The sequence below is a fragment of the Ixodes scapularis genome, unplaced genomic scaffold, assembly GCF_016920785.2.
Source record: "Ixodes scapularis isolate PalLabHiFi unplaced genomic scaffold, ASM1692078v2 PGA_scaffold10__122_contigs__length_95168666, whole genome shotgun sequence".
Taxonomy (NCBI): domain Eukaryota; kingdom Metazoa; phylum Arthropoda; class Arachnida; order Ixodida; family Ixodidae; genus Ixodes; species Ixodes scapularis.
The window spans coordinates 8,248,186-8,272,108 of NW_024609836.1; the positions used below are offsets into that span (position 1 = coordinate 8,248,186).

General features: G+C 49.0%; 1 protein-coding gene across 1 annotated transcript; it reads right to left on the reverse strand.

Moving 5' to 3' along the window:
- Positions 1-12,167: 12,167 nt before the first annotated feature.
- On the reverse strand, positions 12,168-15,495 carry LOC115319769. The gene is made up of 2 exons (XM_042288782.1): positions 14,662-15,495; positions 12,168-12,299 (listed from the first exon to the last, which is right to left on the reverse strand). The coding sequence occupies exons 1-2, from the start codon at positions 15,493-15,495 to the stop codon at positions 12,168-12,170; spliced, it is 966 nt and encodes a 321-aa protein (XP_042144716.1).
- Between the last annotated feature and the right edge of the window lie 8,428 nt (positions 15,496-23,923).

Below are 23,923 nucleotides of genomic sequence, written 5' to 3' on the forward strand. Positions count from 1 at the left end.
CAATCACCACCCCCTTCGGCCTTTTTGAGTATGTCCGTATGCCCTTCGGGCTGCGCAACTCCGCGCAAACCTTTCAGAGGTTCATCCACGAAGTCCTTCATGGACTTCCTTTCATCTTCGCCTGCGTTGATGACCTCTTGATTGCCAGCGCATCACCCGAAGAGCACAACGAACATCTACGCCTTACCTTCGAGCGACTCCGTCTATACGGACTGACCATCAATGTGGCAAAATGTACCTTTGGGGCAACGGCTTTGGAATTTCTCGGACACCACATCACACCTGCTGGCATCGAACCTCTCCAGTCCAAGGTACAAGTGATCCGAGATTTCCCCAACCAAAATCTTTGAGGAAGCTGCGAGAGTTTCTTGGACTCGTAAACTTTCATCGAAGATTTATATCACACTGCGCACAAGCTATAAAACCTCTGACAGACTTGCTACGTGGCCAACAGAAATCCTCCACGGAAATACCATGGTCAGACAGCGCACTAAAGGCTTTCACAGCTGTAAAAAATTGCCCTTGCTGACGCCACACTTTTGGTGCACCCTCGAAATGACGCTCCAACGCGCATCATGGTTGATGCTTCGGAGGTTGCAGTAGGAGCAGTGTTGCAACAACAAAACAACAATGAGTGGCTCCCACTGGCATTTTTCTCTCAGAAACTCACCCCGGCGGAGACACGCTATAGCACGTTCGGACGCGAACTATTTGCAGTTTACGCAACAATTCGCCACTTCCACTACTTCTTGGAAGGCCGAGTGTTTCACGTGATGACTGACCACAAGCCTCTCACCTACTCATTCGCCGGAAACCACAACTCTTATTCTGCAAGAGAAATTCGCCACCTTGCTTACATTGCAGAATATACTACAGATCTACGCCATGTCGCCGGTATTGCCAACACGCCAGCAGACGCTCTATCTCGCATTGGGAATGTATCCCCGTCTCCAGTTGTCAATTTTTCGGAATTGGCCTTGGCCCAACAGGAAGACGCCGAACTGCAAAAGCTACGCACGTCATCAACATCTCTCAAGCTGCAGTCCATTACATTGCCACTCGCCACTTGTGAGATTATTTGCGACATGTCGACTGGCACACCCAGACCCTACATCCCTCCGAAATTTCGTCAGGCCATTTGCCACGCTCTGCATGACCTTAGTCATCCGGGAATTCGGGCCACACAACGCCTAGTTACATCAAGATACATGTGGCCCCGGATCAACGCAGACATCCGTCTATGGGCGAAGACTTGCTGCAAATGCCAGCGCTCAAAGGTGTCTCGACACACAAAGACACCGCTCCACCCATTTCGACCGCCGGATGCCAGATTCGATCATTTACATATAGACATCGTGGGCCCGCTACCATCATCCAACGGATTTCGCTACATCTTGACATGTGTAGACAGATTCACGCGATGGCCTGAAGCTGTTCCACTCGCGGACATCACAGCAGAGACCGTTGCCCACACATTCATTACCACCTGGATCTCACGGTTCGGTTGTCCATCTATCATCACGACCGACCGTGGCCGACAATTTGAATGCGCGTTTTTCAAGGCCTTCACCAACATCTTGGGCGCGCGCCACATACACACGACATCGTACCATCCTGCCGCAAATGGTATGGTTGAGCGCCTACATCGCCAACTCAAGACGGCACTCATGACTAGAGAAGATCGAAACCATTAAGTCAACCATCTTCCTCTCGTTCTCCTTGGAATTCGCGGCACCTTCAAGACGGACTTAACTTGCACCTCAGCGAACTGGTTTACGGCACTACACTTCGGTTACCAGGAGATCTCTTTACGTGCACACCATCCGCACAGCCTGACATGCCTTCATACCTTGAAGAGATAAGAAAATTCTTCACTTCTCTACGGCCGGTCTCACCAAGACAACAAACACAAAGGCAGATTTTTATAAGTGAAGATCTCGATACGTGCACTCACGTATTCGTGAGACGGGATACAGTACGCGCCCCTCTCATTCCCCCGTACGACGGACCATTCGAAGGAATTTCACGCACCGACAAAACTTGTATGGTCAACATGAATGGTCGTCATGACGTTGTATCACTGGATCGAGTGAAACCCGCTTACTTGGACTCTTCTCTGACGGACCCTGTGCTCGTGCACCATCCATCAGCCGTCACACCCACTCAAGTAAAAGCCTCCGCCAAATCACCGACTCCCCAAAGGACCGTGACGTGGGCCACAACCACACGGGTTGCTCCACGACACTAGGGGGGGGGGGGGGGGGATTCTGTAGCATAGCCGACAGCTGCCACCACAACCACACGGGTTCTAGAAAACACCAGAGTGAATGTTGTTCCAGACCAAACAACCAAGGCTCCACTGCGCCGGGCACAGTGCCGGTGAGCGCGCCAGCTCACGCTACCGCGTGGCCTCGGGAGCCGCGTGATATAAGAGAATATATGCCTTTTGTCAAAGCTCTGAGCCGGACGTCCCTTTTTCTTCTCCGGCGCTTTCGAACACACCGCCGACAATGCTTATCACTTTTTGTCAGCAAGGTTTTCAAGAGACTATCTGACCTTTGTAACACGTAAGAAGTTGACAAGAGATCTTGTATGTGTCCTCTTTCCCACGCCAGTTTATCGCACTATTTTCGGCGATGGCTCTGACCAAGATGTACTACGCCGGGTGCAAAAAATGTGCATCCCCCGGCGCCAAAAACTTTCTTTTTTAAACTGCACTGTTCGGTATTACCTACCAAGGTAATATCTACAGGAAAAGGGCCTATATGTTCCGTGGTCAGTAAACTGCGCATTACGTAAAATGCCCGAAACCGTTGAACACCTGTTTATTCACTGCGGGGATGCGGTTTTCTTTTGAAACGTTTTGCAGCGTACACTAAAGAAAGGTATTGATATTACAACTTACGCGATTCTTTTTCTTCCTGTGTCATCCAAAGGTGCTTTTCCTTTTGATCTTGTGATGCTTGTAGCGTAATACAGCATGTGAAAATCACGTCTTGACATTGGAAATGGGAATTTGTACCCAAAGACTGTACGCTTACATTTCATTCACCTTTTAACCCGTATCAAAAGTGTGTATGACTTTCAAGAATTAGTTCCGGAATGGTTACCTTTGCTTAGTAGTCTCATAGATATCAAAGAATTTGGACTCAACAAATGACATTGAACTAAGCTCGTGAACTTTGAATAAGTGATCTATGTTTATTGTTTTGTCCTTCCATGCAATAAAGAAAAAAAAAAGGGGGGTCAGTGGCCGAGTGGGGTAGCGCACCCGCTCGGAGCACGTGGAGCGAAAGCTCGCGCTATAGAACCCAAGGATCCTGAGTTCATTCCCCACCCTTGCCCGTTTCGATCTGGATGAGCATCATGCCGGCGTGCGGTCGTGTATCCCTACTGCGTGGCGCACGTTAAAGACCCAAAGCTAGCGGTTGTACTGCACCGGCTAAATTTCTCATCTACGGCGAGTGACCCGTCGCAACTTTGAAGTGGCTGACCAACTACACGCTGAATAAATATCCACACAACCCCAATTATTATTATAGACACGCGGTCGAAGGTTTTTTCTAAGTCTAACTGGAACATCGCAACCTTCCTTATTTCTGAGTCGCAGCACTCTAAAATACTACGAGCGACATGAATGTTAGTTAAAATACTTCGACCCCGTATTCCACACGTCTGGTGGGGCCCCACGACATCCGTGATCACGCATTGCAATCGTCTAATAAGGACTTTCATTAGTATCTTGTAGTTTATGTTAGTAAGCGTTATAGGACGATAAAATTTTACACTACGAAGTATAACGGGATCGTCACACTTAAGCGCGAAACACATGTACGACGAAACCGTCCGATCCGACGTCCGACCGCGCAATACGACGGTCGGAGGCGAGGGTTTTCGTAGCATCGGAGAGCGTTGAAAACCCTCGCCTCCGACCGTCGTATTGCGCGGTCGGACGTCGGATCGGACGGTTTCGTCGTACATGTGTTTCACGCTTTAGGGATCAACACCGTATACGTACGCAGAAACGATGGCGGTAAGAATTTTTGGTCATACGCTTCGGTAAAAACAGATAACAAAACAACTGCAACCTCATGCTAAACCTCGTCTTATAAAAAAATCCGGTCAACCCCATCTGGTCCTGGCGATTTCCCGGGTTTCAAATCTTCTATCGCAAATGGTATCTCCGACAGGCTTATCGGTTCTTCTAGAAAACCTTTTAAATTACTATCTATTGTCGGCAGCAAAGACAAGAACTCGCTTTCAAGCACAGCCTTTTTGAGGCATAGCGACTGAAAAGATCGGGTAGTGTTCGACGAAAGCCTTTTTTTTTAAACTTTTTTCTCGTCAGACAGAACGCCATGGTGTTCGATTTCCACTATTTCATTGCCGCGCGCGTATTTCGTTTTGGCGGCAACCATCCTTTTTATTGGCGCCTCTCCAACCCAGTATCTCTCGGAACGGGCTCGATATCTTTCCCGACCGATGATCTCGAGTTCGGCTTTTAGGTTATTAACATCACCCATTAAAAGGCCGGGAGTTCGGCATTCTTCCCGAAAAAGCTTGTTCAGGTTATCACGCAACACAACTTCGTTTTTCTTTTCTTGGAACTTCAATGAACCCGCCTTCTCAATTCCGCTGATTTTTACCATCCTGCTTGAAGATCTTCCACTTCTCGATGACACACCCTCCCTTTAGTTCTGCTTCCTGCCATTTCTCCTTGACTAAGTTCCGAAAAGACTTATCTCGAATCAGCTTCGCGTTAAGTTTCCACTGTTCCCACAAAAAAGTGGCACATTTTTCTTGGCACCTAATTGAAAACTAACGAGGCAGTAGTCGCTAAAGGAGACGTTATCGACCGAGTAACGACCAAATAGGGGAACCAGATCCGACGAAATGTATATCGGTCCAACCTGGCGTGACCTTGGAAGTGGGTGTACACCAGACCCTCTACACGAGGGCACGCAGCTCGCAATATCTTCCAACTCGCAGTGCCCAATAAGGTTATTTAAAGTCAAAACACTGGCGTCTCTCTAGCACCCTCCATTGGAGCGGTCCTCACTTTTGCAAACACAGTTAAAGTCTCCTACAAATATAATAAGTCGATCGCACTGGCAAAACCCATAAATATTTTCAAAAACATTCTGCGCTCATCGGGCTTATTAGGAACATAAACACAGATTACCCGCCACTCAACACTACAAGCGGTGAAATCACATATAACAAACCGTCCGGACGGGCATGTCGTAACAGTGTGGACGACAGCACCAACAGCTTTCTTAAAGGCCCTGTCACACTGAGGTAACACGACGGCAACCGCAACACAACACGTTGTCCAACAGTCGGACAACTTGTTGCTCGCTCCCCGTGTTGTCCGACAAACCTCTCACATCGCGGCAACAGCACGACAACATGGACGAAAACTAAAATGTTGCTTCGGTATGACAGCTTTCGGCAACAAAAACAGCAGCAACTTGGGTTGGACAACGTGCGTTGCCCTGATCGCTGGCTGAGCGAATTTCGGGCCGGCAACACGACAACATAGATAGCTTCGATGGTAGAGCTAGTCTCTCAAACAAAAGCTTGGAAAACGTTATTTAACAATAATTAGGGCTGGCGTGCAGCTGAAATATTTTCGATTAATGTTTTTGCTGCGTAGTTACGGAAAGCGATTTTCGAAATGGTCACAGCTACGGTCGTGAACGTTCAGACTGGTTTTGAAATTAGAACTCCCAAGAGACCAGCTCACATTACTGACAGTGAAAGAAAATGGCATGCCTACTCACCCGCTAATAAAGTATAATAAAAATAATCCAGAAAACCAAAGATGAAAAAATCGAAGCATTAAGACGACCACTCTGATCATGATTGTTGATGCTTGGAACTTGGAAACAGCCGCTATCAGACACCTGATTTGTTTTAAAAATACCCAGGACATTTTGGGGGAATGAAGCGATCACATAGCAGGCGGTAGTCAAGTAGACAGCGTTGAAAATATTTTATTCCACCTATTGTTATATAAAAAAAAAAGAAGAGCACAGCGCTTGTCCTCTGCTTTTCTCTCGTCGTCTTCGTCTTTTTGCGCGCTGTTTTCCAATTTCCGAAGTCATGAACCAACTCGCTTGCATCGCCACCTTAATATTGTTATAAAGCACGACTTTGTCGGTGTCGCAGTTTTGAAGCACTGTCAGTTCAGCTCAACACCACGTTACAAAATACGCTTTGGGGTACTACTGGTGCTAACACAATTTGACCCCCCATTCACACTGGAAGCGGATCTGCGTTCGCGAAGCGGTTGCGAACGCGGTTTTATGAAGATCCAGTGCAATTGCACGCGCATTTGATGTCATCAAATGCGCGTGCAATTGTACTGAATCCTTATACAACCGCGTTCGCAACCGCTTTGCGAACGCGGATCCGCTTCCAGTGTGAATGAGCCGTTACAGTAGAAATAGGAATTGCAAGAAAGAACCGGACAGAAACACTTCATACGGTGGCGTAAATCCCGAACATATACACCAACTCATGTTTACAAACAAACCGGAGCGCCCCTGGCGGACGCCACCGGCGCCGCGCATGCGCGATGGGGGTGTGGGCAAGAAGCTCACCGTCGCCCATAAACAAACCATTAGAACGCGGTGTTGTCGGCGTCGGTGTCAGTCCCCCTGTCCTTTTTCACGTTCGAATTGTTGATTCTACGTCTTCCTGGCGATGTCTGACTACTTGAGCGGCGTCAGCGAAATTACCGAGGCTCGTTACACCGCAAAACTTCGCGTGAATAATGTGACATGTGGCGATTCAGTCCGCGTGGACGCCGCAGTATAAAGCCTGATTCGCTTGATGCGATTTCGCTCGCAATTTTCAGTCGCGACGCCGCTCGGGCTGCGAAAACGTGAACCGTAGCTGAGGTAGTCGACGTTGATACTAAACATCGCAAGCAGGATTGGACCAAGTAAATTAGGCCTCACAAGTCGGTGATGGTTACTGGTAACAATGATCAACATCTCCTTGTATCTACTGTTTTATCGAGCCTGCTTACCAACCTTCAAATTTAAGTCTTTTGAGGCCTGGAATTACTTCTTATCGCAAGCACCGGGCCAACAATTGGTCTACGAGCCGGCGTCGTCTAATGCCTGATTCACATGGTGCGAATTTGCCTGCGATTTCGCGATTGCGACGCCGTTCTTGCGGCACAACGCAGTTGCGGTGCGAATTCGACTAATTCGCAACTCCGTATTTTGCCAAACTTTCCTTGCGAACGGCCGCTCTTGCGAAGGGGACGGACAGCCAATCAAACGCGGCTCGAGAAAGACGTCACGGTGGTCATAGCAACGTGGGAATCAAAAATACGAAAAATGCGTCAACTACGTCGTCGTCTTCAAAATTCGCTGCGGGGGTGGGGCGGCGGATGTGCTTTTTCCATGTGAATATTTTTCGCCGGGGGATGTAAGCTTCAGTACGGCATTAAAACGAACTGGCGTTTGCGTACCACGAGAGAGTTGTGGTTGCTTCCTTTGTAAAATCGCAGGCGATAACAATTGACGCTTCTGTTCGATCACTTCGCGTAAGGGACTCGTGGCATAGAAAAAAGATCCTTTCTTCAAATCTGTTTGCAGATGACGCGAAGGTCTGTCTAGAAACTGAGAAACGCTGAACAGAACCTTGTTATTAAAGCCATTTGATAAAAATCGAGCTTCACATTTTTACGTATAGTGAGAATAACTAATTGATATGTAAACGCGCTGGACGCGTGCTACGCGAGCGACACGCGTGTAAAATGGCTTTAATTACAAAGTGCCGATCAGCGATTCTCGGTTTCTGGACAGACCTTCGTGTCAGATCCCCAAACAGATTTCATGAAAGGGTCTTTCTACTATTCAATGAGTCCCCTACGCAAATGTCACACGTGCCACGCGTGACATTTGTCATAGAAATCCTGTGACAATTTGGTTTTGTGCATAGTTTGCGATTATTTCACCAACACGATTGCTTTGGCTTATTTTTTGCATCTGAAAACCTGTGGTTTTATTTATTTATGTCGTTTCCTTTATCTTCAGTGTTTTTGTCATGTTCGCAATCGCTAAGATTGTTTTGGATAAAAAAAAAAAGCTTAACATTTACGTTAGCTTGTTCATGCTGACCTACACTGAGGAAGTACAGAATGTGTTTTGCACGTCCAGCGTGTCGTTCATTTCATGAAAGCCGGCCGATAAAACGAATTCTGTGTTTTGTAAAGACCCGATTGGGAAGCGTAGGTCCAACGAAAACAGTAAAATAGCACCTTACCCTGTGGGGAATCAGCCAGTACTCTGTCGATCTACTTTGGGCTATACCTGCCACAAAAAGTGTCCGCCAGTTTGTCCGTAAAAGGGGCAAAGACCACAACCCATTTTCTACAAAAAGATTGACTGATTTGCAGGCAACAGGTCCGGGGTGGAAATGAACTAGAGAGATGACATGATGCAGGGGTGATTCAGAAATCAATTTTTTATTGCTGGCTTTAAATGTTGAAAGATAACAACTAACAAAAGACAAAAAAGATGCAATTACAAAAGAAAAAAAAAATCAAGTACAGGCTCACCTTTTTGGCAGACATCAAATATGAATAAAGAGGAACATAACACGTTGCTGGAGTCATGGGGTGCACCGGCGCCAAAAGGCAAATATTTGCATCGTGCGCCAGTGTTGCAAGGCCGCCCACTCATCTACGCACGCCACCGACGATCCGACCTTGTCAATGGCCAGACGAAATCGACCCCTACGTGACCCGGAAGCTACAACGCAAGGCACGACGAGAAGGAAACTCGCCGTGCCTTCTGTTATAGTTTCGTCGTAACCACATAACCCCCTACAGCCCACCCCACACTGCAGAGAGGGCAGATGCTACGCTTCTTCGGCGTGTACAAACACACTCCCTCTCAACACTGCACTACCTCATGCACGTTGCAGATTTACCTGAACCACCTAAATGCACATACTTCCGGAGACTACTCAAATAACTCTCACACACCAAGTCAAAAGGAAGCTGAAGCGGTTTTGTATTTGAGGAAACACACTTAAGTCGTCTTCATTTCACCTCCAGGATCTCGAATATCGAAATTATTTCTTTTATAATATAGGGCATGGAGGTTGCAGAAAATCATTTTCAGAGTACCACCGAAGGCCCTCCTTCCAGGAGAGTTTCGCCATAAAAGGAGTTCTCGGAATCTTCCTTCCAGCAGCGTCCACCACAGCTATGCACGCGTACTCTTGCTGTTTTTTTTTTTTTTTTTTTTTAAGAAGGGCAGAAAAAGATGTTAACACTTGTGCCAGTACGGGGGAATACACCTGGCAAGCTAGGGATTGCATGCGCGGCCCTCGAGTGACACGAGCTTTGCGGCCGAAAGGCCCTTTTATGACGCCACGACGGGTCGGGTGTTTTTCGTGTTTTCTCGCGTTAAGTTACATCTTCGGGGAAAACGAACGCGATATTCATATCCACGGGATAAAACTACGCTAGAATCAAGCTCTATCTCATTTTTTTTTTAAAGAAGTGTTCCGGCTTCCCTTTAAGGACTGCGCCTCAGCTCAGGATCTTGCAGAACGTGCACTGAAAACACTCGTCCCACTTATCCAACCAAGGATCTCAGAGGACTGTGTCACTCCTCCATGGGCGGCAGAGTATAAATTACGTCCACCCCTAGTTAAGCACATTAATAGCGTACATGAACAGGGAGAGTCCCTAATTTCATCCCCCTCCAATAGCACCGGTCTTGGTACAATACAAATGTTTCACTTTCTCTGTTCAAAGTCCTAGTGGGCCTCACACGGAAGCCGTCTCTCACCAGAGCGCCCGTTCAAAAGTAGCGAACTCGCAGCGGCAGAATATTGTTGTAATGGTGGCCTTAGCTCCCTGTTCCACCGGAAATAGGTCAGACGATCCTCACACACAAAAACTTGAAAACTTCGTGATTTGTCACCATATCACTAACACTACTTAGGATTTCAGTCCAGCGCGGTTCCTTTGCCATGACACTGCAGCTTCCTTTACCAAGCACCTGCGGTACAGGTCTCTCACTGCGGTGGCCACTATGTTGCATTTTCGGACAGATTGGTCGACGTGCCGCGATCTCAGCCTCGGTAGGTGGAGCAACGCGTTTGTCTGTTGAGAGACCTCCTTGCGCCACTGGCCATCAACGATGTTGCCGAAGTGGTCGACTTCAATCAGCATTGGCATTTAGCATGTGCAACTTGTCGTCTTGTAGGTAGTTGTGCAGTACACAAGCTGCGCGGATGACTCCGGTGGCGCGGTCTGGGAGGAGGTCGATTGGCCTGCGGAAGATGCAAAATCTAGTAGCCAAAATTTCGAATGCGTTCTGGACGCACCTTCTGGAAATGGGACAAAGACAACACTGTGATTTTTGTTATTATAATGCAAGTGCAACAATTCTAAAGGTTACCTCGCTCTACACAGTCGATAGTTGAATATTTTTAGATAATCGCTGAGGTATCAACCAGGACAGGGCCTCAGAAAGTCCGACCTCAGTTGAAATGCCTCGTCTCCAACGAAGACGGACGCGGCGATAACATGGGAAGATTGCAGCAGATTTGGTGGTGGACAATTCAAGGCAGCTTGACTGAGGCACTTTCCTATCCTTGATGCCTTGAAGACGCCACCATCACTTTGGTGGCCATACGCTCCAGAGTCTGTGGCCATAAACCTCGACTTGCTGTCCACGACGGCCATCAGCACTACAGAGTAGGTTACCCTGAAAAGCCGAACGTTACGTCACTTCATCCACGCTTCCAAAACATGATATGTGTTAAAGTAAATTTGTAGACCCATAAACAGCACCTTGTAGTTATAGTACAGGCTTCAAGAATCGGCAAGGGCTTCGATATGTCCGTGTTTTCCGTCAACGTTCCCCACACAATGAGAAAAATTCCGCCCTGTCTCAAAGCCCTTGGCAATTTCCCTTGGTCTGTGATTCTTGATGGGAGCTAGAAGTACAGCACAAAGTTCACTCATGGTTTTACGTTGTTATTTAAAAGCCGTTCATGTAATCTTTACCTATAGTAATACTGGTAAGAAATGCATCCTCAAATATGAGAAATACTTGTTGACGCTTAACAATTGCGAATACTTTTGTAACTGTATCTGAAAAGCTGTGTGTCTGTTTTTTTTTCTCCCTCGCTCCTTTTTTTCTACGTTCAGCTGGAAACTTTCAGAAGCATGTTTAGCCAACTAGCCCAGCTCCAGGCACACACCACTTACTTTTGTAAGCTATCATATTATGCCCAAGTCAGGCCGGTGTCAGACTGCTTATACCAAAGACAAAAAACAGTCTGCAGACATCGACCGAACGCGACTCACTGACGCATCTGTGTTTCATAAGCCGCGTGCCAGGCTGCTCCTTTCATTGGTTGCCGTGCGACATAAAAAAAGCGGGGATGCTGCGGTGCCTCAAATTACTATTTGTCTGCAAACTGTATTCGTAGGATGCGTAATGTGTGACCCCGTCTTTCGAAGGTGGCGCAGTAATAGCATTGGGGCCCTCAACATCCTCAGGTCTGCAGCCCTCTCTTCCCAAGTTCGTCCCTAGAATCATAAATCAATGGCTCTCTGTTGTGTAAACATTTTGAGAAACCATTTTTGACAGTACAGCTTTCAACATGATTCATTTAGATATTTCGGCTGCGAATAGTTAGGAGCAGCTGCAAAGGACGAGTTAGCTGCAGTGATTTGTACACCCGACTCCCAAAATTATCTCCAGGTGGGGTGTGACACCCCCCCCCCCCCTCCCCAGGATGTCTTAAGCAATGTATATAAACCTAGAGCCAGCCCCTTGTAATGTTCGGCGAGTTCCCGGGACAGCGGGGCATTGACGAGTGCACGCAAGCTTGCCCGGTGTTCAACTGTTTTAATCTCGTGCGACATGCTCTTTTTATACCAGGTGTGCAGGGGGCGCCACCTGGCTGTCTATCACATTCCTCCCCCCCCCTAACAAAAATGAGCCAAGGTCCCACCGATTTTCACGGTGAAAAGCGCACAGGAGGCTTTCGTGCTCGATTACTTCTCCTCGGTAGTGGAGTACCAGGACTCCTTGGTAGCGGAATGCCAAGAACAGGCTGAGTGTCGTCATGCTGGTATTCAGCTGTTACGGTTTGAGGTACCGCTTGGGCAGAATCCTCTAGTGGTACAGGCACATTTCCATTAGGAGGAGCGGCCTGATCCACCGGCTCTGGTCGCGGACCCGATGATGCCCTAGCTTGGGATAGGTCAGGACGCAGATGTCCTTCATGACGTCTCCAACACCGACCATCTGGGAGTGCGATATCTGTGATGTGGTCACTGGGAGTGTCGATCACAGTTGCCGGTACCCATGGTGGACCTTGTCGAAAATTTCTCGCATACACGGCATCACCCGGTTGGACAGTTGGTATCAGTCGAGCACCCCTGTCGTGCGCCATCTTCTGGATGAGTTGTTTTTTCGATACGCTTGACCTCAGGTCCGGGTGAAGTAGAGCCAAAGCAGTCTTCAACTTGCGGCCCATCAGTAACTCCGCCGGAGTGCACCCTGTGGTTTCATGAGGTGTAGTTCTGTAGTTGAGCAGGATTCGGGCCAGCTGACATTGGAAACTTCCATCAACTGCCTTCTTTAGCTTCAACTTTATGGTTTGGACCGCTCGCTCAGCGGCTCCATTTGACGCTGGGTGATACGGTGGTGTTAGAATCTGCCTTATTCCATTTTGTTGAAGGAAGTTCTTAAAGCTACCGCTTACAAATGCCGGCCCGTTATCGGATACGACGAGGTCTGGTAGTCCGTGACAGGCAAACATCACACGCAGGCAAGGGATCGTGGCTTCTGCCGACGGCGTGGACACAGGAACGACCTCAATCCATTTTGAGTAGGCGTCGACCACGATGAGTAGATATCGGTTCTTCATTGGTCCAGCAAAGTCGATATGAAGACGAGACCATGGCTTTTCTGGGAATGGCCATGGCATCATTGGTGCTGGTCGTGCGAGTCGGTGGTTTTCTTGACACACACGACATCCCCGCACTGTAGCCGCAATGTCTTCATCTAATGATGTCCACCATACATGACTCCTAGCCACGGCCTTCATTTTGGCGATCCCTGGATGACCTTCATGCAAGAGTCGTAGAACCTCTGGTTGTAAGGATCCTGGGATGACGACTCTTGACCCCAACAGGATACAGTTCTCTTGTACGCACAGCTGAGTTGTTCGAGGAGCGTACGGTTTTAAGTCTGGGTCATGCAGCTCAGCTCCAGACCACAAATGATCTCGAAGCTTCGACAAAATCAAGTCTTTTGAAGTGGCGTCAGCCACGACAGACGCAAGTAGTACGCGAGGATAGGCCCCCTCGAGCATAAATACCTCTGCTGGCCGCTCGATGGAACATGGAGGAACTGGCAGCGGCAGCCTACTCAAGGCATCCGCATTTGCTATGTGTGAACCAGGTCTGTACTTCAGTTTGTAGCTGTAAGCCGACAGCATCAGTGCCCAACGCAGCACCCGTGGCGAACAGGTCTCAGGCACAGGCTTGTCCGCAGCAAGCAGCCCCAGCAAGGGCTTGTGGTCTGTGACCGCTTCGAAGTCACGGCCCCACAGGTATTGCCGGAACTTAGTCACACCAAATATCAGAGCCAGGGCTTCCTTGTCAAGCTGACTGTAGTTGCGCTCAGCCGGCAGAAGACCTCTAGATGCAAACGCAATTGGTTTCTCAGCACCTGAATCTTCTCGGTGAGCAAGGACAGCCCCAATTCCGTACGGCGACGCATCGCAGATAAGCACCACTGCTTTCTTCGGGTCATAATGCGCCAATACCGCGGCAGACAGCAGTAACTCCTTGCTCTGACGAAAAGCCTGTTCCTGGTCCGCACCCCAAGTCCAAGGCGTCTTTGCCCCCAGAAGATGGTTTAACGGATGTAGAACGCTGGACAAGTTAGGCAGGAACCGACGATAGAAATTGACCAGTCCCAGGTAGCTCTGCAGCGTTTTTACATCGGTAGACCTTGGAGCTTTCAGTACTGCGTCAGTCTTTTCTGGGTTTGGTTGGAATCCCGCAGAGCTAACGACATGACCCAAGTATTTAACCTGGGGAACCAAGAAATCGCACTTGCACAGCTTCAGCTTCAGCCCAGCTTGCTGCAGCCGACTCAGCACTTGGTTCAGGTTTTCCAGGTGGTCTTGATCGTTTCGCCCTGTCACGAGAATGTCGTCGAAATATACAACGACGTGCTTAAGTCCTTGCAATAGGTTCTCCATCTCTCGTTGAAAGATCGATGGTGCAGAGGTCACACCGAACGGCAGGCGAGTGTACTGGTACAGACCTCGTGGAGTGTTGATGGTAACCAGTTGTGACGACTTCTCATCAAGTTTAACTTGTAGGTATGCATCTTTTAAGTCCAACTTGCTGAATTTCTCGCCTCCGCTCAGCTTAGCAAACAGGTCCTCCACTCGCGGGATGGGGTACTTTTCAGGTACAGTCACAGGATTCACAGTGACTTTAAAGTCTCCACAGATGCGAATCTGCCCATTTTGTTTCAGGACCGGTACAATAGGGGCAGCCCATTCCGAAGTCTTCACTGGACGTAGGACTCCCTCCCGTTCCATGCGTTGCAACTCCTCGTTGACTTTGTCAAGCATCGCAAATGGAACTGAACGAGGCTTGAAAAACCTTGGTTTGGCGTTGTCCTGAAGATTTATCTTTGCGGCCACCCCCTTGAAAGTTCCCAGACCTTCATCAAAGATACTGGAGTATTCAGCAACGAGGTTCGCAACAGAAGTCACGAAGTTGACATCCTTCGCGTTGGAAAGCTTGATGCCAAGGCCTTTCATCCAGCCACGTCCTAGCAGAGATGGGCAGGTGCCAGGGACAACATACAGGATGTCCTGACATTCGCGGTTTCCAAGTCTCACCGTTGCAGTAAGGCTTCCCTGAACTGGGGAAAGTTCACCTGAATAGCTTTTCAGCATGATGCGCGAAGGGTCCAGCTGCCTTGATGGAAATTCGCGTCGAAATGTCTCCTCAGACACAACAGACACGCTAGCTCCCGTGTCAAGTTCCATCAGCAATGGAGTCCCGTTCACCGTAACTTCCACTCGAAAAGGTTGGCCGTCGACTGCAGAAGATGACATTTCCCACATCTCGTAGACTTCTGGCAGTGAGACATCGTGCGACTGGCTTGCTCCGTCCAAGGTGTGGACCGATCTCGGTATTCTAGTGGACGTCGTCGGGCCGCCGGCGGTTGCATCCGCTGTTTTCCCCTTGCACACTCGTGCCAGATGCCCCTTTCCCCGACACTTGTGACAAGTGGTACTTGCATGATGGCACTGTGTGGCGTAATGCTCGGCTCCGCAACGAAAACACGAGATGGTGCCAGTCTTCCACTTCGGGTTCACAGCTGCATCGCGTGACACTGTGTTAGCTGACGCGAGGTTTGGCTGGATAGACGTCGACAGCATCTGCGAATCTTTTTTCGCTGCTTCCATTGCAACGACCGTCTTTTTTGCGAGGTCAAGGGTCAAATCTGGAATCTCTAGGAGTCGCCTTTGTATCATCTCGTCGTTAATACCTCCGACGATGCGGTCTCGCAGCATTCTATTTCGGAACGCGCCGAATCCGCAATCATCCGCCAGCTTGTTCAGACAAGCAAAGAAATCCGCCGCTGTCTCACCGTCATGACGCATCCGTGAATTGAACTTAAAGCTTGCGACGACTTCCGAAGGCTTCGGTGAGAAATGCTCGCCTAATACCTCAAAAATGGTTTCTAGGCTGGCCTCCGACGGTTTGACAGGAGCCAGCAGATTTCGAAGCAACGAATATGTGGCGGGTCCAAAACACGTAAGTAAAACAGCTCGCCTTTTCTCATCCTTGACATCGTTGGCGATGAAGTACTGTTCAACCCGCTCCCGGTACTCGCTCCAGTTCGTTTCAGTGTCAAACGGCTCTAGTTTGCCGACCACCGGCATTCCAGAACAGGCGCACGGTCCGACGGCAGCAGTTCAACACTTCCACTTCCTCGTCGCCACTGTAATGTTCGGCGAGTTCCCGGGACAGCGGGGCATTGACGAGTGCACGCAAGCTTGCCCGGTGTTCAACTGTTTTAATCTCGTGCGACATGCTCTTTATATACCAGGTGTGCAGGGGGCGCCACCTGGCTGTCTATCACACCCCTTCTAACACCCCCTTATTTATCTCCAGGTTGGGGGCGACACCCCTCAGAATTTCTTGACCAATGCATCTAGACCTAAGGCCACCCCTCCCAACAGCCCCCCCCCCCCCCCCCCCCCAATAATTGCAACACCCCCTGATTTAGAATTCTGGATGATTCCGTGGTTTGGTAGTGTGTAGAAAGAGTACGCCGGGGCGGGGGGGGGGGGGGGGGGGGGGGACTTGAATTCATCAATTTCCCAAGACCACCACTGTGAGTCTTGTTGTTCGTCATGATCTACATCTTTAAAGGCGGTATTTAGTGGACGCCATATTGGCGCGCATTTTTCGCAGCTAGAGCTCAAAAAGAACTGCTACGTACTGCTGGCAAAGATAAACAATCTTGACGGTGTGAAATATACGTTGCAGAAGCGTTGTGCAAATTCACTAACAGCACGTGCTCTCAACAACAACCGGCGCAAGCTATGGCCCCCAGTGAATACCACACGACCGGAATACCACCTCCATTTTCAAGTGTTTTTTTCATTACGAGACGCCAGCGACTCTCTCACAGCATGCATGCGACACTAAGGATACGGTTGGTTTTGGGTGAGGCGCGTTTTTATTGGCTGTCTTTTCGTACCGTCGCAGCGGCGCTGGTGACGTCTCGAAGGATGTTTGACAATTGACGCAGCTCCGATTATTTCATAATCGCATTGAACCTGCCTGTTTGCCGCAACAGCGCCGTCGCAACTGCGAAATCGCAACTAAAATCGCTCCATGTGAAACCGTCCTCTTTTCCATAAGTTACCAAAAACGAAATCAGATTTCTTTGCTTACCTTCATGTGTTTTGGGCGAAGCACCTTTCATATATGCGGACATCTCTCATGCACGATGGATGCCCCTGTTGACACTCCAACCTTGAATTGCAGTGCAAGATCCTGCATTGACGTTGCCGATGACAGGTACCTGAATAAAAACAAAACATTACTGTGTACATCAATGCCTGGAAGCCGAGAAACCAGTAATGAGTTCGCCATATAAACCAGTTTAATTGCACCTCGTATTCACTCCAAACAGTGAAGTTTAAAGAGAATACCATTTTAACTCAAAGTGATAGCAAGCCGCACCCGCGACGAACTGGGCTCTCTGACGACATATTGCTTCGTAAGCTTTGTTTCCAGGCGAGTGTGGAGTCTTTCAAAGGCGTTCCGCATTATCCGGTAATATCTTCGAAACTGCTCCGGGTCGCTGTGCAGCATAAAAAGGGTCTGCAGAGAAAAAGTATTCCAGAAACCTGCTCGCAGAAAAGCACAAGTCGACTTACCAATGAGTAAAACTCCGATTCTTCGGCTCTGCTTTGCCAGCACGGCCTGACCCGCCATCAACGCGGGCTGCCGTCTAGGAGCAGGAGTTTTTTTTCCGCAGAAGTAGGTATTCCTTTTTACAGAGCAGTCTGAACTCGTCGTCATCAGCGGCCATCATGCTCTATGAAAGTCAAGACGCGCTGCTACTTGCCATCTTTCAATATGGAACATCGTCCACGTGACGAAGCCACCGGGACAACTGTTCGCCTTGCGCGACATGCCAAGCAACGCAACAACTAGCTTGCTCAAGCAGTTATGAGTTGTGACTCTCCCGGTGTCCTTGTCGCGTTCGTCGTACTCGTTGTTTTCGTCGTTTTCGTTGATGCGAATGCAGTCGATGCAAACGTCTGAATCGGCCCTAAATATAAGTATGCGGCGTACTTTTTACCAGAAGCTTATAAATAAATCTGAAAATTTTATAATTTTGTTAAATATCGAAATTAGTATCGTCAAACGAATTCAAGGGTTCCAACCATGTGCTTCGCAAGTGCGAAAAATCGCATATGTTCTCAATCAATGTGAAAGGAAACGCGAAATTTCGCATGTGCGGTTCATCGCTTCACCGATTTCGCAGGAGAAAATCGCACCATGTGAATCAGGCTTAAGAGAGCAGACGACAAGCAGAAACGCTTGAAAGAGCAGACGGCAGTTCGAACGATCAGGCGGCCGTTTGAACTTGAAGGCGCAATAGACGTAGTCCGCAGGTGGTCCGCACAACTTGACGGTTTTCTGGCGTTCATTTTGGAACAAAACAAATAAATCTGATGACCATAAGTATCCTTGAATTCAACCCAAAGTGCTTCCCGCCCTTGCAATCGTTGTCTGACGGCGTCTGCTTTCCCTTTTTCACGGCACATATCCGGATTCTCGGACGAACCGAGCACGTGAAAACTGACCTTCAAACCTTTCTCGACACTTTTGGTACGGCTCCAGTCGCGGCGTTTTGACGAGAAGGCAGGTTTTTGTCTGGTTCCTTTCAAAACAACGCATGAATACACGTCTGGCATGGGGACTTCTGCCCACAGTCTCAGACCGGAAGTGCGACCGAGTCGCCACCACCGCGCCGTGACGTAACAGAGATGAGTTCGTGTATATCAGCGATGTCACTTTCCTTGGTTAGGGCTGTCTGCTTTGTCAGCGAATTAAGAACATTTCGATAAAACAGAGACCCGTTTCAAGTTTTCTAATCGCAGTCACTGGTTGATGTCGTACCGTGGTAATTCCGGCCCTTCGAATGCATTAGCACTTTGTAGCGTCACATTTCCAGCGATTCCGCGCCACACACGAAGGTAAACAATCAAGATGGTGGAGTGTTCCCCGTGTTGTCTTCGCCGTCAGCGCAATGTGACAGGGTTGTGGAGAACAGATCGGGCAACACGGTTGCCGGGCGGCAGCAGCATGTTGCCCGACTGTTGTTGTTACCGCGATATGACAGGGTCGCCGGTAGCCCGACTTCCCCTTGTTGCCGGATAGAGTTGTCTAACTGTTGCCTCAGTGTGACAGGGCCAATAAGGAACAAGCAGCAACCTGCCGACAAACCAACAGCATGACTCACGCAGACTTCATAGTGCGACAGAAACGACCGCAACATACTGTCGGTTTGACCCTCACTCTCTGCTTTGGTCTCTTGAACGGCCACGATATCTAACTCATGCTCGGTAAACAGTCGCTAGAGCTGCTGTTGCCTACGCCTAGCTGCGAGTCTCTGCGCGTTCAGCGTAGCAATACGTAATGAACCTTCAAGAGACACTACCATAGAGCAAGCTTCAAACCTCGAGCATAGCGCTCACCAATGTATGTAAGTACCTGAAAGTGAGCTGCCGCAGCCCCAGACAGTCGCTGCTCGTCGTCTCAGGGTAGAGCCGACAATCCGCCACGGCCACCTCTAGGCTCTTCGGCCTCCCCTCTTTCTCGCCGCCTATTGCAGCCCCAACTCTGAACGAGGGTGCAGCCGTGTCGGTCGTCACTGTCGTCTCGTTAAAGGGGTACTCCGCCGATTTTTGAGCTACCTCAACGAACTATATTTTCTGACTCCCAGGCCTTTACCCTTTCTAGTATGCTATTTAGTATCGTGAAATTCATAATAGTTATTGCGAAATCGGCAAATGAAAATGATGCAAAAACAGACATTCAAATATACCCGCCCTTTTCAGGGCCGTGACGTCAGTGGAAGTTCAGCTTGCCAGTCGGGCGAGCAGTCTAAAAAATTGAATATGCCAATCACTTGTTCCGTGCTGGAGCGCGGAAACTGGAGCCAGCTTCCAAGGCATTCATTTGACACCATGAAACTGCTTCGAATCAGTCGGGAACAAATTCTACAGTCCAAAGAGTGAACCCCTGCACTTCCAATGACGTAACTTTTTCATTGTTGCCAGTAGAGACTTTCAGTTTGAAAAACACGGTGAGGACCAAAATTGTAAATTCAATAACTTCGTGAAAAAAAATTATTTTGACCTAATATTTGGGATACTATTTTGGCGATGTTGTTTGGCGAGTTTAGCAAAATTTCAAGCAAATCGGAGACCATGAAGAAATCGGCGGAGTACCCCTTTAAACGGTCGCTTGGCAGCCTTGGCCTCGAAGTCCATTTCTCCAGCGTCTTCACCCTCGGAGGCATTTGTCGTGTCGCTCGCGACCGGTGCCTCCTGCGCTGTCACCTTCACTTCGCTCGCAGGTTCGCCGCTAAGTCCATTTCCCGGTGCCGTAGGGGTGGTCAACGCCTGATTTTGCGCGACACACGGCGCCGTGCTGGCCTCCGCTCCCGTTGTATGAAACTCTGTGTGGGAGCTATCGTCGTGGATGACGTTGCCTCCTCCGCCTTTTCCATGGCGTGGCTCATACCCGTGTCATCAGCGGTAGGGCTGGCGACGGTTCGGGCGTACGACCGCACGCAGTCCCTTGCATCGTTCCCGAAGGCTCGACATTCCTCGCACCTAGGCACCCTGCACTCACGCCGTATGTGTCCCGAGCGACGACAGCGAGGGCACACCGGCGCGCGCCCGGGATCGACCACAAGTACTTCGCCTCCTAGGAACCGGAGCTGGTGAGGAAGGGACTCCGGCGTCATGCCATCCCGAAGCACCAGGCGCGCGACGACTGTCGTGGTATCCATGTCCGACATGCCCCCGACCTTTCGCCTTTTGCGGGTGACTCCCTTAACTTCTCCGTATAGGATTCGAAGGCTCGAAGGATAGTTTCCACGGGCAGGTCAAACGCCACCCAGTGGACTTCGACCTTTAATTCCCATTTGTTAGGGTCGATGACCAGACACAAGCGGTCCTTCACTTGCAGGTGCACTGTCGTCGCCAGGAGCTTCTCCTTGGCTGCAGTAGTACGCAGCTTTAGGAGCCACACGTGTCCCAATTGAAAGGCGCCCACGCCCCTCTTCCCGCGGACCTGGTTCCAGCGGTCGACCAAAACCTTCTCTTCGATACGGACGTCCCCGGGTGTCAGCGTGCAGCACAAGGCTGCGGTTCATAGCTTCGCCGGAGGCAGTCGAGGGCAAAATAACCGCGTAGTCACCCCAGGTCACCCGGCAAACCGCCGAAGCCAGCATCACCTCGGCTAGAAACCGCCGTTATCGTAGTCGCTGAAGAGCGCTCCATTGGACGTCCGTTCGCTATCGCGTCCGGCGGTGGACACTGCAAGCGCAGACACGCTTGCAGGGCCGAGGAACGAACGAGATTTATATTTAGCCTATCGTGTTCCACTCTTAAAAAGACAGTGACACCCCCCCCCCCCCCCCCCCCATTTTTCAAAAGTTTTTGCTAGGCGATTTTTTATGCTGTTAGAAGAGTAGCCAATCAATATTTTGCTGCAGTGTCACGTACACACCAACTGATCTTTACAAACAAACCGGAGCGCCCCTAGCGGACGCCACCGACGCCGCGCATGCGTGGTAAGCGGTGGGCAAGAAGCCCACCGTCGCCCATTAACAAACCATTGAATTGCGTTGTTGTCGGCGTCGGTGGGAGTCCCCGTGCTCTTTTTCGCGTTGGTTCTACGCCCTCCTAACAATGTCTGGCTACTTGAGCGGCTTCAGCAAAATTAACGAGGCAAAACTGCGTGAATAATGTGACTTGCGGCGATTCATTTCACGTGGACGCCGCAGAAGGGGCGCTAAAACTTGACTCCCACGATGAGATTCTGCTCGCTATTTTCAGTCGCGACGTTGCTCGGGCTGGAAAAGCGTGGACCGAAGCTGAGATGGTGGACGTCGATACTGAAAGCCGCAAGTAGAATCGGGCATTACAAGTCGGTGATGGCCACTGGTAACAATGATCAACATCTTGTACCTATTGTTTACATTTTGCCTACTTACCCCAACCAACCTTCAAACGTGTTTTGAGGCCTGCAGTTAGTTCTTATCGCAATTACCGGGTCAACTTTTGGTTTACGGGCCGCTGTCGTTTGAACGAGCTGACGACAAAAAGCAGACAAGTTTGAGAGAGCAGACGACAGTTCGAACGCATGCGCAATGGAATGCGGGCAAGAAGCATCGCGTCCCGCGTCAACAAACGATTGGATTGTCACGTTGTCGGCGTCTGTGTGAGTCTGCATACTCTTTTTCGCGTTGGAATTGTCGATTCTACGTCCTCATGGCAATGTCTTACTACTTTAATCGCCTGAGCGAAATTATCAAGGCTCGTTACGCTGCTAAACTCTGCGTAAATAATTTGACGTGCGGCGATTCATTCGCATAAGCGCCGCAGAATGGACGTCAAAACCATGATAAGATTGTTCTAGCTATTTTCGGCCGCGACGTCGCTCGTGCTGCAAAAGTGTAGAAGGTAGCGGCGATGATCGACGTCGATACTGAAAATCGGAGGCGGGAACAGGCCAAGCGTAACAAGGTGGTGACGGCCACTTTTACCAATGATCACCATCTTGTACCTACTGTTTACACCGAGCCTACTTAAGTCTTCTGAGGCCTGCAATCACTTCTTAATGCAATCAACGGATCAAAGTTTGGTCTATGGGCCGCTTTTGTTTGAACGAGCACACGAAAGTTCGAACGATTAGGCGGCCGTCTGAATTTAAAAACGCACTGAAACCCGTGAATTGATGGTCCGCACAACTTCACCCGTTTTCTCTCGTTCATGTTGGAACAAAACAAATACATCTGGCGACCACAAAGTGTTGCCCGCACAAGCAATCGTAGTTCGACAGCATCTGGTTTGCCCTTTTCACGGCTACTATTCACGTTCTCGGACGAACGGAGAGGGCAGAAATACATGGAAACTGATCTTCAAACCTTTCCAGACTCTCTTGGTACAGCCCCCGTCGCAGCATTTTGACGAGAAGGCAGGTTTTCTGTCTGGTCTTTTCCAAAAGATCACAAGAATGCATGTCTCGCACGGCGACTTCTGCCCACCGTCCCAGACCGGAAGTGCGCCCGACGCGCCACCACCGCGGCGTGACGTAGGAGAGTTGTAATAAAGTAAAATAAATACAGCTGTTTGAAACCGAAACTGAACCTAAACTGGGGAGGAAGGAGAAATATAACGGAGGAGAAAAATGCCAAAATTCACGTCACTGTGCAATTTTTCTTTCAGTCACTGTATTTGCAGCTTTTTAAAAAGCCCCAAAAAATAAATATAATATTTTTTGTCCATTTTTAGTATTAAGAGTGTGTGCCTTCGATGACCCACGACTTTGATTTTCTTTGGTGGTCTTGTCTAAACCATAAAAAAAAAAAAAAAACGGCACGTGACCACGGAGAAGAGGGTGAGTGCGACTCAAACCGGCCAGTTCTCGATCAGCGGTTTTCGGGCGGACAGAAAACGAATTTCAATCCGGCAATTGTGTCCTAGGTAGCTGAGCTCTCATATGTTATGAACAAATAAAAACCTTGGCGAGCATAATGCTCTTTCAGTGTCCCTTTAAAGGCGAAGCTTAAGCGTCCTTCTGCAATTTTTTTAATAATGGCGGCACGTCCACGCTCCTCTCTCCTCTTTCCCTCCGCCGTCAGCTACCGCCACCCCTTCACTTCCCAAACACTTGCAAGGCCACTGCCCTTAGCTTTTCGGGCCTTAAAGTCCCTGCAGTAGAGCCAACTTGATAAACTACCACTTTGTCGATTCGGGTCCATGGATGTGTGTTTGATCACTTCTACAGAAAATACAAAAAAAAAAAAAGGGTGAACTCTCATAACGCCAAAATATGGGTGGCATCATTGGAAATAATAAAAAAGGTAGAAATAAAGGAAGAAAACGGCATTTTTTAATAAAAGCTCGACATATGGCTAATTTTAATTTTTCATTACTTTTTAAAAATATAATAAAAACTTCCCGAAAACAAATTAAGCTAAAGTGGTACCACTGGACAGCCCACGTAGAGGCGTGCACTTATTTAGCAATATTTGTGATGAATATACAAATATGAATGAATTTGTGAAGA

Excerpts from the sequence above, each read along its gene's own strand:
- LOC115319769 (XM_042288782.1), bottom strand. The coding sequence starts at position 15,495 with ATGGAAGCAGCGAAAAAAGATTCGCAGATGCTGTCGACGTCTATCCAG. Across the intron at positions 12,300-14,661 it reads GGTTTTTCAAGCCTCGTTCA|ATGGTCGGTGTTGGAGACGT; the intron begins GTTCCATTTGCG and ends TCGCACTCCCAG.